General features: G+C 33.3%; 1 protein-coding gene across 3 annotated transcripts in view; it reads right to left on the bottom strand.

Annotated features, from left to right (window-relative positions):
• Positions 1-13,246, bottom strand: part of RPS6KA6 (ribosomal protein S6 kinase A6) — a gene marked incomplete at both ends in the record, with an annotated part of 161,943 nt that overhangs the window by 49,016 nt on the left and 99,681 nt on the right. For all 3 annotated transcript variants that reach the window (XM_081221584.1, XM_081221586.1, XM_081221585.1), the window contains 6 exons: positions 956-1,014; positions 2,038-2,126; positions 2,363-2,433; positions 5,035-5,177; positions 12,560-12,597; positions 12,891-12,997. In XM_081221584.1, coding sequence (XP_081077710.1) covers positions 956-1,014; positions 2,038-2,126; positions 2,363-2,433; positions 5,035-5,177; positions 12,560-12,597; positions 12,891-12,997 — 507 coding nt within the window. The remainder of the gene's footprint in view (positions 1-955; positions 1,015-2,037; positions 2,127-2,362; positions 2,434-5,034; positions 5,178-12,559; positions 12,598-12,890; positions 12,998-13,246) is intronic.

The raw sequence follows: 13,246 nt of genomic DNA, 5'->3' as shown, positions 1-13,246 counted from the left end.
TTTTCTAGTTAAAGAAAAAGGAAGAGCAGAGAAGCATTAGAAAAAAAAAATGACAAGGGAATGCAAGGACACTGAAAGAGGGATGCACACAGATATGACAAAGGGCAGACTCCCATGTAGTATGTTCACTGTGTGGCCTTACAGGTTATTAATACTATTAATGTGTTGCAGTTTTACAACTATAAAAAATAAATCAAATGCTAACTTCTGAAACCTGTTCTACAAGCCAGAAGAAATAATAATTTGGTCAGTGAATAGTGGCTCTCTACCTCTGCCTTAGAAATCAAAAGAGACACTTTTTATTTTGGGATAATTTTCAATACCAGTGCCAGAACTAAATAATCAAAAACACTTACCTATGATGATTAATAGTACATAAAATACATAAAGCTGTGTTGTAAACAACAAGAAAAAGTGAGATTTTCTAAGAAAAGCTCATTAGTCTGGGAGTTGCAACTTAAAAAAAACTAATACATGACTTTGCAGAACTTCACAATGTTTCTGTTTTCATGTTCTCTCAAAATTTAGTAAAATACCTATATACAAAGATTTTCACTTCTTAACAAATTTAATTTGTTCTAATACATGACAAAGAACCATTTGAAATTAAGTAACATCTTAGATTCTTTAGAATTCATTTTTCTATAAGAATCTGTCCGATGATTCATCCCCCTTCTCCTTTCTCTTCTTTCCCCCACATTCCCCAACCTAGAATAGGGGAGAATATTAACCATATTTAACAGGTAAGACAAATTAGCAACAAATTTTACTACATATCATCCACACACCTACAGGTTCAAGGTAATTGCATGAAATGCTACACCTGTAAATAAAATCTCATACTAAACATAAAACAAATGGATTAAGTTTATGAGCAAAGTCCATATATTACCATTTACTCTTGAGATTTTGCTTTATTAAAGGTACTCAGTAACGAACTTTCTACTGAACTTACATTCCAGTCAATATTTGAAAAAAAAAGGTGTCTTTTGATTTCATCAACTCCTTCTGAACCTATAAAAATGGAAAGAATGTTTTTACCAGTCTGATTTTTTTTAATCTGCTTACCTGGCTTCCAGGCTATTATCTAAATAGGAGTACACACATTTCATAGATTCCCTGAAGTGAAAAGTTTACAATTTCTTATCTGATGTTTTATTAATTGGCCCTCTGAATTTAATGTAATAAAAAAAAGCTGACGTTCATGCTGAAGCACATAGGGTATCATGAAATACTAAAATGCCTTCTGAATCAAATAAAAATCATGTCTAACATAGCATTAAAATTTAAGCAATTTTCTTTTTTTTTTCTTTTTTTTTTTTTTTTTTTGCGGTACATGGACCTCTCACTGTTGTGATCTCTCCCGTTGTGGAGCACAGGCTCCAGACACGCAGGCTCAGTGGCCATGGCTCAAGGGCCCAGCCACTCCGTGGCATGTGGGACCTTCTTGGACCGGGGCATGAACCCGTGTCCCCTGCATCAGCAGGGGGACTCTCAACCACTGTGCCACCAGGGAAGTCCCTTCATTTTCTTCATAATTCAATTTATGATCTCATATCTATAGGCCAAATTAAAAATGCAATGAATAAAGTGACATCGAAATTTTAACACATGGACATAAACAGGATAATACGATCACATTTGGATCCAGGGAAAGGTTACTAGAAAGTAGCCAAATAATGAGCAGTTATGGAAACATAACATTTATCTTGATGAATATTGGAAGGAACCAAATAATTATCTTCAAATATCTAAAAGGATTACCTATAGAAGGGAGAATTCTGTGAATTATGTCAAAAGAGACATTCATATGATATAATGATATATATTAGAAATAATTTCTGAATAACTAGACCACTCCATTTTTAATGATGGATATAACAGAGTTTCCTGGAATTTTTGCATACATAAAACATAGAATTCTACATATAAACACATAGCAGCAGTAAATGAACTTAGGCCAGAAAACATAAAGTTATAATTATCCTCCCAAAGCATGTAGTATATTGTTATAAAAGCTAAGCAAATAAACAATACCCAATCTATTTGCTGGATTCCGTTTGAATAACATCCTTAGAAGACTTTGTGCTTCAGCACTAAGAAACTGAGGCATTCCAAGTTTTGCTCTGGAAAAGAGGATTTCAGAAAATTTCATTTAAATCTAACCATACTTCTAAATTGATAAATCCCAAAAATAATTTTAAAGAATGCTTTCACAATGGCAAATAATGTCCCCTATATGGTGGAAGGGAATGAGACAGTGTGAAAAATGTTCTTTTGTGTCAAATGAAAACCATAACAAGTTTCTCAAAACTGAAAGCAAGGAATTTTTCCCAAAAGAAAAAAAAATGTTTACACTTACTTTAATATCATATTCATGGTCTCATTTCTGTCTTTACCTTGAAATGGCAGAGTACCAGTAAGCATTTCAAACTAAAACAAACAAAAAATACCACGAGTCAACTTAGTACAACTTAGAATTTACAATAAAATTCTTCAGGAAAAAAATCAGACTTGTAATACATGATCTTCAAATCATGCAGGATCTACATGACAGTAGGCCAAAACAGGACCAGAAAACTAGGTTGCTTAAGGAAATACACCTCTGGTACCCCATAGTATATGGGCCAAATGAGAGGTGATTTGTAGCAAATGTAACAAACCATGTTTTCAATCCTAAATTCCCCAAACCAAAGTAATGTGGAAATAGACACAAGGCATTTTCTTGTAAAACAAAGATAAGCTTTTAAAACAAACATTTAACAATGAAAGGAAAGCAAAAATAAGTACTGAGCCATTTCAAATTCATATATGCTCAAGAAAGATAATCATTGTCATTCCCTTTGCTCTCCTTGAAAAAAAAAAAAGAAACCAAACAAGAAGCTATACACACAGATACACACACCACACACTGATATATGTATTTTAATTTGAGACAGTTGTACACAGCATAATGAAAACTTTTTCTCTAAGAGAGTTAATTGAAATGTGGATAACTAGAACATTAAATAATCGTATTAAAAGAAAAAGTAGATCTGAAAATGAAGACCATTATAGCTCACTAGAGAGAAACGTTTTTTATATCCCTAATATTTAAATCTTAAGTTTAGATTCAATAATGGCTTTGTCCTCAGTCCTCTGTTCATTTATTTGAACTTACAACCTTAGTTAGCTTATACATTCAACTCTCTCCTGATGACTGATGACTCTCAAATTGATTCCAGTTTCAATCTTTCTCAATCCCCAGTTTTCCCTTCCAAATCTAAAGTAATGGTTTTCAACTGGAGCCTGAAGAGATAGGGGTAGGAGTCATAGAAAGGGAATGAAGACAAAGGGAAGTATGGTGTATGGGGTCATCCCTCTCAAGCTCCAGTCCCCTGCCCCCAAAACCTAAAGTAATGGTTCTCTCCTGGGGACTGGAGTATTAAGAGGTAGAAAGGCAAGAGCAAAAAGAAAAAGAGAAGGATAGTACATTGGAATCACACCTTCCCCTCAAATAAACTATATGCTGGCTGGCAGAGTAGTTTTTTGTTGTTGCTGTTGTTGTTGTTTTTTAAGGTCTTCAGATGATTCTGATGCTCTCTCCACTGACCTCTCCTAATTCCTTACTATCAAGGGGTTAAAAACTAACCCACAGTAACCTATGCAACGTGTTAAAAATAAACTATTTCCCCACTTTCAAAATCAGCTGTCCTTCCCAGCTATCTATTTTCTATTGAACTACCTTTCTTTTGATCCCCTGAAGTTTTAGAGGTATCTCTATCTTTGACCCTTCCCCTCTGCTTCATCTATGGCATTTAATCTGTTACTAAGGTCAACCACTTCTTACCTTGAAATGTCTTTAAGATTTCCTTTTTTTTTTTTCATTCTGTAATCTTACAACTGTCTTCTAAGGAGAAATTCTTGGTCTCCCTACTTTTACTTTCCTCCATTTGCAATCCATTTATATAATGCTACCAAGGCTAATTTTCCTAAAATACATTTTTTCTCTAATTACCATCGTGTTCAAGAATCTACAAAAGTTTCCTACCACCCAGAGAATTGCGTGCAAATCCTTATAGGCTTATAGCCTCATTTCCTCCACCTTCACCCTCATTCTCCACTACTACTCTAGTCAAACTGGTTCTCCAGGTCTTTCCTAATACTATCACAATACTATTCTTCTTGACACACAGCTATTTGAAATTTACCATCCTTTAGGGCTTAATTTAATTCTATCTCCTCCACTTTTCTTACATCAACTTATATGAATTCTTGCCTGAACTCCTAAGGTATTTCCAGGCAGTTTATTTAGCTATTCCATTTGTTTCCCCAACCAGATAGCATGCTTTCTTAGGTCATGGAAAATGCCAAATATTGTACTTCTAGTCTGTTCCCACCCTGCTGCCCTTACCAAATCCCAGGCTTATAATAGCCACTTAATATATTGATACATCATACGGTAATTCAGTGATAAATAGGCAAAAATGGATTATCAGGCTTCTAAAGAAAACTGTATCTGATTCAGTAGCTATTCATTTATCACCCTACTTAATACTACAAATTCTATGCTTAATCTTATACCAAATCAGTCAGTCCATATGCTCATTATGCTAGATACTGTGGGAGATTATAAGTAGTAGAAGACAGGATTGCTCTCCTTAAGAGGTTTACAATCTTTCTAGGGACATGCTTGAAAAAATGTGACAATAAGATAATATACCATAAGGTGCTAAATTCTGTGATACCTAGTTAAAATACCATGTAACTACTAAACACAGTATTCTGAAATATAAAATATGGTAGGCCTTTATCTAAGTTTTAAATTTGAATAACTTATAAAAGAATGCTGCCATTTACCTTTTAATCTAGCAACTAAAAGAAATCAGAACACCAAAACCCTAATTTTTATTGTATAACAGCTAGCCAATCAAGTTTTTTAACAGTCATGAACTTGAGAACCCTATTCTCACCTAACACATCCCAACACTCAGATTAAAATTCTAAACAATACTGATTGTATATTGGCATAATTAAAAAAAAAACACTACTTACCATAAGTACACCATATGACCACCAATCAGCACTCTGGGTATGACCTCTTCTATTTACTACTTCAGGAGCCATATACTCCACTGTACCACAAAATGAGTAAGCCTTCTTTTCCTGATCTACTGATTCCTTGCTGAGTCCAAAATCTATAATAACAATATTACACAAAAACATATCTGAAGATCTTCAGAAAATAGAAAATACGAAAAGAAACTAAACTATGAATTAAACCTACTCATGATGGCCTACAATTACCATTAAGAAAGCTCCTTACCATTAAGAGACCAGTAATAGAAAGCAACCTGTATTTTATAATACTCTTTTGGAGCATTTAAAATTGCTCAGTTAAACCTCATCCTCAAAATACATGTTTTCATGTCTATACAGGAATATGATTCAACAATTTTGAAAGGTCAACAATTTTGAAAGGACAACAATTAAATCAACACTGTCATAGTGATCTAATTTTTAAAACAGACTAAGACAAAAAAAGATAGTAATTTGCACTTTTTAAAATATTAAAAAAGCAAGTTTTGTTTTGATTTTGGTGAACTTCCATTTGTTTATGGTCTTCAAAGAGCTAAAGGTACTGATATATAAAAATCAATCTTATTTCTATATACTAGCAATAAAAAATTGAAAGGTGAAATTTTAAAAGTACTATTTATAACACCACCAAAAATCCCTCATGAAATCCACAGGTATAAATATACAAAGTATGTATATACAAGACCTGCATGTTGAAAACTATAAACATCAATGAAAGGAATCAGAGTAGATCTAAGTAAATGGAGAGAGATACTGGTCATGATTTGGAAGATTCAATGTTGTTAAAGGTGTCAATTCTCCCTAAACTGATCTACAGAGTCAATGAAACATTAATAAAAATCCCAGCAAGATTTCTTCTGTAAAAATTAACAAGCTGAATTTAAAATTTATATAAAAAGACAAAGGAAATAGAATAGCCAAAGCAATTTTGAATAAAAAAGGAAAATTCAAGGACTCACACTACCTGACTGCAATACTTACTATAAAGCTATAGTAATCAAGACAGTGTTGTACTGAAGAAAGGCTACACACACACATACATATATGAATGCAACAAAACAGTGTCCAAGAATAGACTGACATATATAGTCGGCTCTGCTATGCTTGTTTTAAAACTGCAAATTTGTTCCAATGCAATTGATACCTAACTCTTACCTTTCAGAGATTTATACCACTCCACAAACGTCCTTTGCTATACTATTTCTGTCAAAACTGACATTTAACACTAGAGTTTTCTTGGCAAATATAACATGAATTTCAAATTTCAGCTTGGTTTATGTGCAATTTTGCCCACAAGAAATAATAGGTGAAACACTAGAAAACTGCACCTAGTTGAACTGAGCCAAGCAGAAACACATACATGCACACACCTCAAATATCTACCAGCTATTTCAGCATATCATGTGTGTTACAAGCTACTTCTGTTCACATGTAGTATTAGAACTCCCAATTCTGGATAATTTACCTCCCACTACTTCACAATAACTTACAAACTGCAACCTTTCTGATGCCGACTGTACAAGCAAATTTCAGGATTTTGTCAAGGTAAGGTATCATATTTATTGTAGTATTTATCTATTCTTAATCAGGTAGAACATATAAAACAATGCCATCATTTTTAACAGCTTCCTATCTTTCTTTAATTTGTCACTGGTTATATATTTTAGTGTTAAACCACTAACTCCATTTTCTCCATAAGTCATATTTTTACTATGCAATTATGCATAGTACAGTGATTTTTAAGATCATATGTTTTGCATTATAACAGAACTGGCTTTATATAGCCAACTGATTTCTGACAAAGATGTAAAAGCAATTCCATGGAGAAAAGGTCAGTCTTTTCAACAAATGGTGCCAGAATAATAGAATATTGATATACAAAAATCCATCCTCATACCATACCTCATAAACATTAATTCAAAATGAATCATAGAACTAAGTGTAAAACCAGAAACTGCAAACTTTCCAAAAGAAATATAGGAGAAAATCTTTGTGAGCTTGGGTGAGGCAAGGATTTCTTAGATACAACATCAAAAGTATAATCCAGGGCTTTCTTGGTGGTGCAATGGTTAAGAATCCCCCTGCCAATGCAGGGGACATGAGTTTGAGCCCTGGTCTGGTAAGATCCCACATGCCGCGGAGCAACTAAGCCTGTGAACCACAACTACAGAGCCTGCGCTCTAGAACCCGTGAACCACAACTACTGAAGCCCACATGCTACAACTACTGAAGCCCGTGCGCCTAGAGCCCATGCTCTGCAACAAGAGTAGCCACTGCAGTGGAAGCCCATGCACTGCAACGAAGAGTAGCCCCCGCTTGCCACAACTAGAGAAAGCCCACATGCAGCAACAAAGACCGAATGCAGACAAAAATAAATAAATAAATTATATATATATATATATATATATATATATATATATATATATTTTAAAAGTATAATCCATAAAATAAAAAAAGTTGATAACTGGATTTTATCAAAGTCAAAAAGTGCTCTTCAGGGCTTCCCTGGTGGCGCAGTGGTTGAGAGTCCGCCTGCCGATGCAGGGGACACGGGTTCGTGCCCCTATCCCGGAAGATCCCACATGCCGCGCAGCGGCTGGGCCCGCGAGCCATGGCCGTGGAGCCTGTGTGTCCGGAGCCTGTGCTCCGCAACGGGAGAGGCCACAGCAGTGAGAGGCCCGCGTACAGCAAAAAAAAAAAAAAAAAAAAAAAAAAAAAAAAAAAAAAAAGTGCTCTTCAAAATATACTGTTCAGAAAATTAAAAAGAAGCTACAGACTGGGAAAAAATATTTGAAAATCACATATCAGATAAAGGACTTGTATTCAGAGTATATTTTTAAAAACTCAAATTTAGTAATAAGAAAACAAACAATTCAATTTTTTTAATGGATAAAAAACCTGAACAGACACTTCTCCAAAGAAATACATGAAAAGATGCTCAATGTCATCATTTGTTAGGGAAATGCAAAATAAAATCACAGCGAGATACTACTCTATGCCATTAACTAGAGCTAAAATTAAAAAAAAAATACTGACAATACCAAGTAATGGCATGGATGCAGAGCAACTGGAACTCTCATACATCACTGATGGGTATGCAAAATGGTAAAAGCACTTTGGAAAACAGTTTGGAGGTTTCTCATTAAGTTAAATACACACTTCCCATATGATCAACCAATCCCACCACTTTGGTATTTACTGATGTGAAATAAAAATTTATGTTCACATAAAACCTGTACAAAAATATTTCTAGTTGCTTTATTTGTCACTGTCAAAAACAGGAAACAACCCAAATGTCCTTTAATTGGGGATTGGATAAACAAACCATGTTACCACCATAAAATGGAATACTACTCAGCAATAAAAAAAGAAATTACTGATACACACAACAATATAGATGAATCTCAAATGCACTATACTAAATAAATAAAGCCAGATTCAAAAGACTATATACTGTCTTCCTATTTATATTATTTTGTGGAAAAGGCAAAACTATAGGGCCAGAAAGCAGATTGGTGGTTTTCAAGGGGTAAAGGGAGAATTGACTTATAATGGGGAAATTCTGGGGGGTGAGGGACCTTTTTTATATCTTGATGCTGACTGTATGCATTTGTCAAAGTTTGCAGAACTATACACAAAAAAGTAACTTAAAAAAATAAACTTTTGTATTTTGAGGCAACTGCAGACTCACACGCAATTATGTGAAATACTACAGAGATCCTATTTACCCTTTAGCCAGTCTCCCCCATGGTATTACCTTACAAAGCTATATTACAACATCACAACCACAATAATGACAATGATGCAGTCAAGATACAAATTAGTTCCATTATCACGAGAATCTGAACAATGAGTTTTACTCTATGTAAATTATACCTTAATTCTATAAATGAAACAATTATAAGCCTTATACTTCTCTTTTAAAATAAAATACAATATTAATACTTAATTTTAGGGCCCCTTGAAACTGATTTTCTAACCATACTCAATATTTTCATTTTAAAATTACTTATTCTTGTATAATAACTGAAGGCATTGATTTTCAACATAATTTTTAAAATTCTTTTCAATGTACTATGCTCTTTCTCCACATTCTAAGGCTTTTAAACTCTGCAATTCCATTTCAAAATTAAATTTAATGAAGCCTAGTCTCTGAGGTCAGTTCAGCTGAATATAACAACATACCTTGTAGAGAAGAACACTGGCTTCTTTGGCCATTCCACAGAGAAGGAAGAAGGGAAGAGAATTTTCTTATCCTCTGTTACCTTTCAGAGATTTACACCACTCCATAAAGGTCCTTTGCTGTACTATTTCTGACAAAACTGACATTTTACACTAGAATTTGCTCAGCAATCAACTGACAAAAATTGTTACAATAATAAGAGTTAGTTACAAGATTAAATAAGACATATGTTAATCAGTGGTTTTTCCAAACCACTAATTTGAAAAGAAAATGTAGAAATCAGCTATATAAAGGGTTTTTGGCGGGGGAGTGAGATATACCTTTGTTTCCTTAAATGACTCTTTTAAAGACTCTAAATTTTAAAAGCATGTACAAAACACAACACTTTTATGAGTATCTACTACATGTAAAAGTAATTCCAGTGACTAATTTTCAGAGAGCCATAAAAATTACTTAAAACTATTTTCTTATGTATACATTTTTTCTTAAATATTCAGCTCAAGTACTGTGTGATTTAATTTCTGACACTGTATATTTTATCTTCCCTCTCTTTATAAAAATTACTTCTGAATTATGTCCCTCAGAAGTGATTCTGGCAACTCCAGATTCCCTTTCCCACCCAGGTTTGTGATACTCTTACACCCATCCTTGTCCAAATGCCCTGACCCTCCACATCAATAGCACCCTCTCCTCACACTATATTCCCAGTTCTGGCCTCTCCTGCCTTTTCATTTACAGGACTGTGTTGTTAATTGAGTTAATGTCTCAGAGAAATTAGATCCTTTGCCTAAAATGAGAACCTGAAGGGCTCACAGGAAGTACTACACGTGACTCAGCACATTTACCAGACTGGCCAAAGCATGCAAACTTGAACAAGGAAAACTGAATTCAGGAAGAGACAGCTGTGGAACCTTCCTGTCTGCTTCTAAGAAGATGCCAACGTGACCTGTGCTTCCTCTACAAATTCCACAGGCTGTGATAGAAATGAATAACATAGTTCACCAAATAAACCAAAAGAATAACCTTAGTTCATCGAGCAAATAGTACTCGATGATAGTATTCAAAATGGAAGGAAGGAGATAGGAAGAGAAGGAGGGAAAAAAGGAAGGGAAGGAAGGAGGAAAAAGGCATAGCAGGTAAGAAAGGAAGAAAAAGAAAAAGAAAGGAAGAATAAAAAGAAAAATAAATTGAAGAATAAAAAAAATGAAATGTCTTAAAACACTTGCTATGAATGGTCACACTTTAACCAATCTTACTGGAATGTTGTGAGGTTAAATCCATAAATTTATTATTCATTACAAGACTTTGAATTCTGTTATAATCATGAAACTGTAAATTATCTAATATTTATCATTGTGTACTTTCTTTAAAGAAATATTGGTGTCACTTTAAAGGAAAATAGATTAAATTGTTTAAAAATATATATAAATCACAGTTTCTTCCTGTCACAGGCCTTGTGTACCTTGTTTATAAATTAACATTGATTCTAACTACTCTTTACTCCTCATCCAGTTTAAGCCCAAAAGGTGTAAAAGCAGAATTCATATTATAAGGCTAAATATAAAACAAGTTGACATCATTATTCACCCAATTAACCTTAATGTAGAAGAGAGATATAGGTAGAATTTATTCTACTTTTTCCCCACCCATGACAAAACAGGCATAACTTATTAAGAAAAATGAAAAGAATTAAACTCTAATTAGCTTTGCAACTAAAGATTGATTGTTGTAAAATAAAAATTATGTATTATATAAAATTTCAAAACTCTAATCTTCTCTTCATATTTCTCTTGCTTGTCCTCTTTGAATCTCTTTAAATCTGCTTTGCTTCTTTCATATATTAGAAAGAGGATCAGGCTATGAATCAAAAAATATTTACTAAACTTTACTTGAACTTTGTCACATTTACTTGAGCTTTCAAGTTAACAACTTCATATTTTATTTTTACATTGAAGTAGTATACTTAGGAATTTAAAGCAACTTACCTTTAAAGTGTACTGGTCCAAAATTCTCTGTAAAGACCACATCTTCATTTAATCTCTGTTTTAACATTCTGATAATTAAATACAGAATTTACTATCTATATAAAACATAAATAACCTTTTGAGATTGGCTCACTCAACACAATGCCCTTGAGTCCATCCAAGTTGCTGCATATATCAAGAGTTATTTCCTTTTTATTGCTGGGTAGTATTCCATTGCATAGATGTATCACAGTTTGTTTATCCATTCACTCTCTGAAGGACATTTGGGACATTTCCAGCCTTGGGCTATTACAAGCAGAGCTGCTATGAAAATTCATGTTTAGGTATTTTGTGTGCATGTAAGTATTTCTCTAGGATAAATGTCCAGGTATGTGACTACTGTACAGTTCAATTATATCATATTCTTAAAATAACAAACTTAGAGATATAGAACAGATAAGTGGTTGCCAGGACTTAGGGAAGGTGGGAAGGGTGACTATAAATGGGCAACACAGGAGAGTTCTTTTGTGGTTGTAGATCAGTTTTGCTTATTGATTGTGGTGATGGTATTTGACTCTACATATGTGAATAAAATGTCATGGAAATATACACAAAGACAAACAAAAAAATGAATAAGTGCAAAAACTGGTGAAAGCCAAGTAAAGTATATAGTCTAGTTAGTTGTAACTGTACCTATCAATTTCCTGGGTTTGATAATGCACTGTAATTTTGTAAAATGTCACCATTGGGGAAAGCTGGGTGATGGTGCACAGGACCTCTTGGTACTAATTTTGCAACTTATTGTGAGTCTATAATTATTTGAAAATTAAAGGGCTTTTATAATGGTATAATAAGGATATTTTATGCATAAGAGTCCTGTGAAAATTAGCAGTGTTTCACATACAGTAAACACTCAACATTCAAAATAAAGTAAAATAAAATGTGTTTTTACAAAAGAAAGAATAAAATGAACCTCTTATTATGAAACACTTGGTTCAGAAATTTATAATTCACTATATTTCAAATGTGATAACTACTTATGATAAATCTTTCAGCCTAGACTGAAATAAAAATGATGTGATTTTACCTAGAAAACCAAATGTCATTTCTTAATGAGGACAGTGACTCTACCATATAATTTCTTGGTATTACAATTAGAGCATGTTGTGAGTTATCTTATTTACCCTTGAAATGAATTTTAGTTCACCAAAGAAATAAACAAACTGCAAATTAAATCAAGAAAGAGGGAAAAAAACAGGCTTAGACAAATATATATATTAAAATAACAAAAAATATAAAACAGGCTTAGGGTAGAATAAGAAAATTTGCATACCTGTTAACTTGATATGTCCTATTTCATCAAGCAAAATGCTGTAAATCAAAATTCACATTCAAAAACGTGGGATAAAATATTTTTACATAAAACATTTACATAAAAATCATCATAAAAGAGGTCAATATCTATTTGATATACTGGAAAATTTTGAAATGACTAATTTAAAATCAATGGGTATCTTATGAAGATTACTTTTTAAAGTAAGTTTCATATAACTGTATAATTCACGTATATTTTCATATAATCTTTAAAGTAAAAGACTTAATGGAGAAAAAAGTAGTTATAGAAATACTGGTAACAGGGATACATAAAGAGAATATAGCTTTACTTTTCTGGCTTCAGGTCTCTATATACAATTCCTAATCGGTGCAGATGATCCAAAGCAAGGGCCAGTTCTGCAAGGTAGAATTTCACATCTTCCTCTGTAAACAGAACCTAGAATAAAATAATAATTTACCATTTTGTTTTTTTTAATGTTGTATTTATTTAAATTTTCTTCTTTAAAAACCAGTAAACAGACAAATCTAGGCAAACAAGAAAATAAAAGAAGTATATAGATGGAACTAAACTATTTAAGAATCCTACTCAGACTTCCCTGGTGGCACAGTGGTTAAGAACCCGCCTGCCAATGCAGGGGAAACAGGTTGGAGCCCTGGTCAGGGAAGATCCTACATGCCATGGAGC

The sequence above is a fragment of the Mesoplodon bidens genome (assembly GCF_964165515.1).
Source record: "Mesoplodon bidens genome assembly, chromosome: X".
Classification (NCBI taxonomy): Eukaryota; Metazoa; Chordata; class Mammalia; order Artiodactyla; family Ziphiidae; genus Mesoplodon; species Mesoplodon bidens.
The sequence above is the reverse complement of the archived record's forward strand: the minus strand, read 5'-3'. Positions and strand labels throughout refer to the sequence as shown.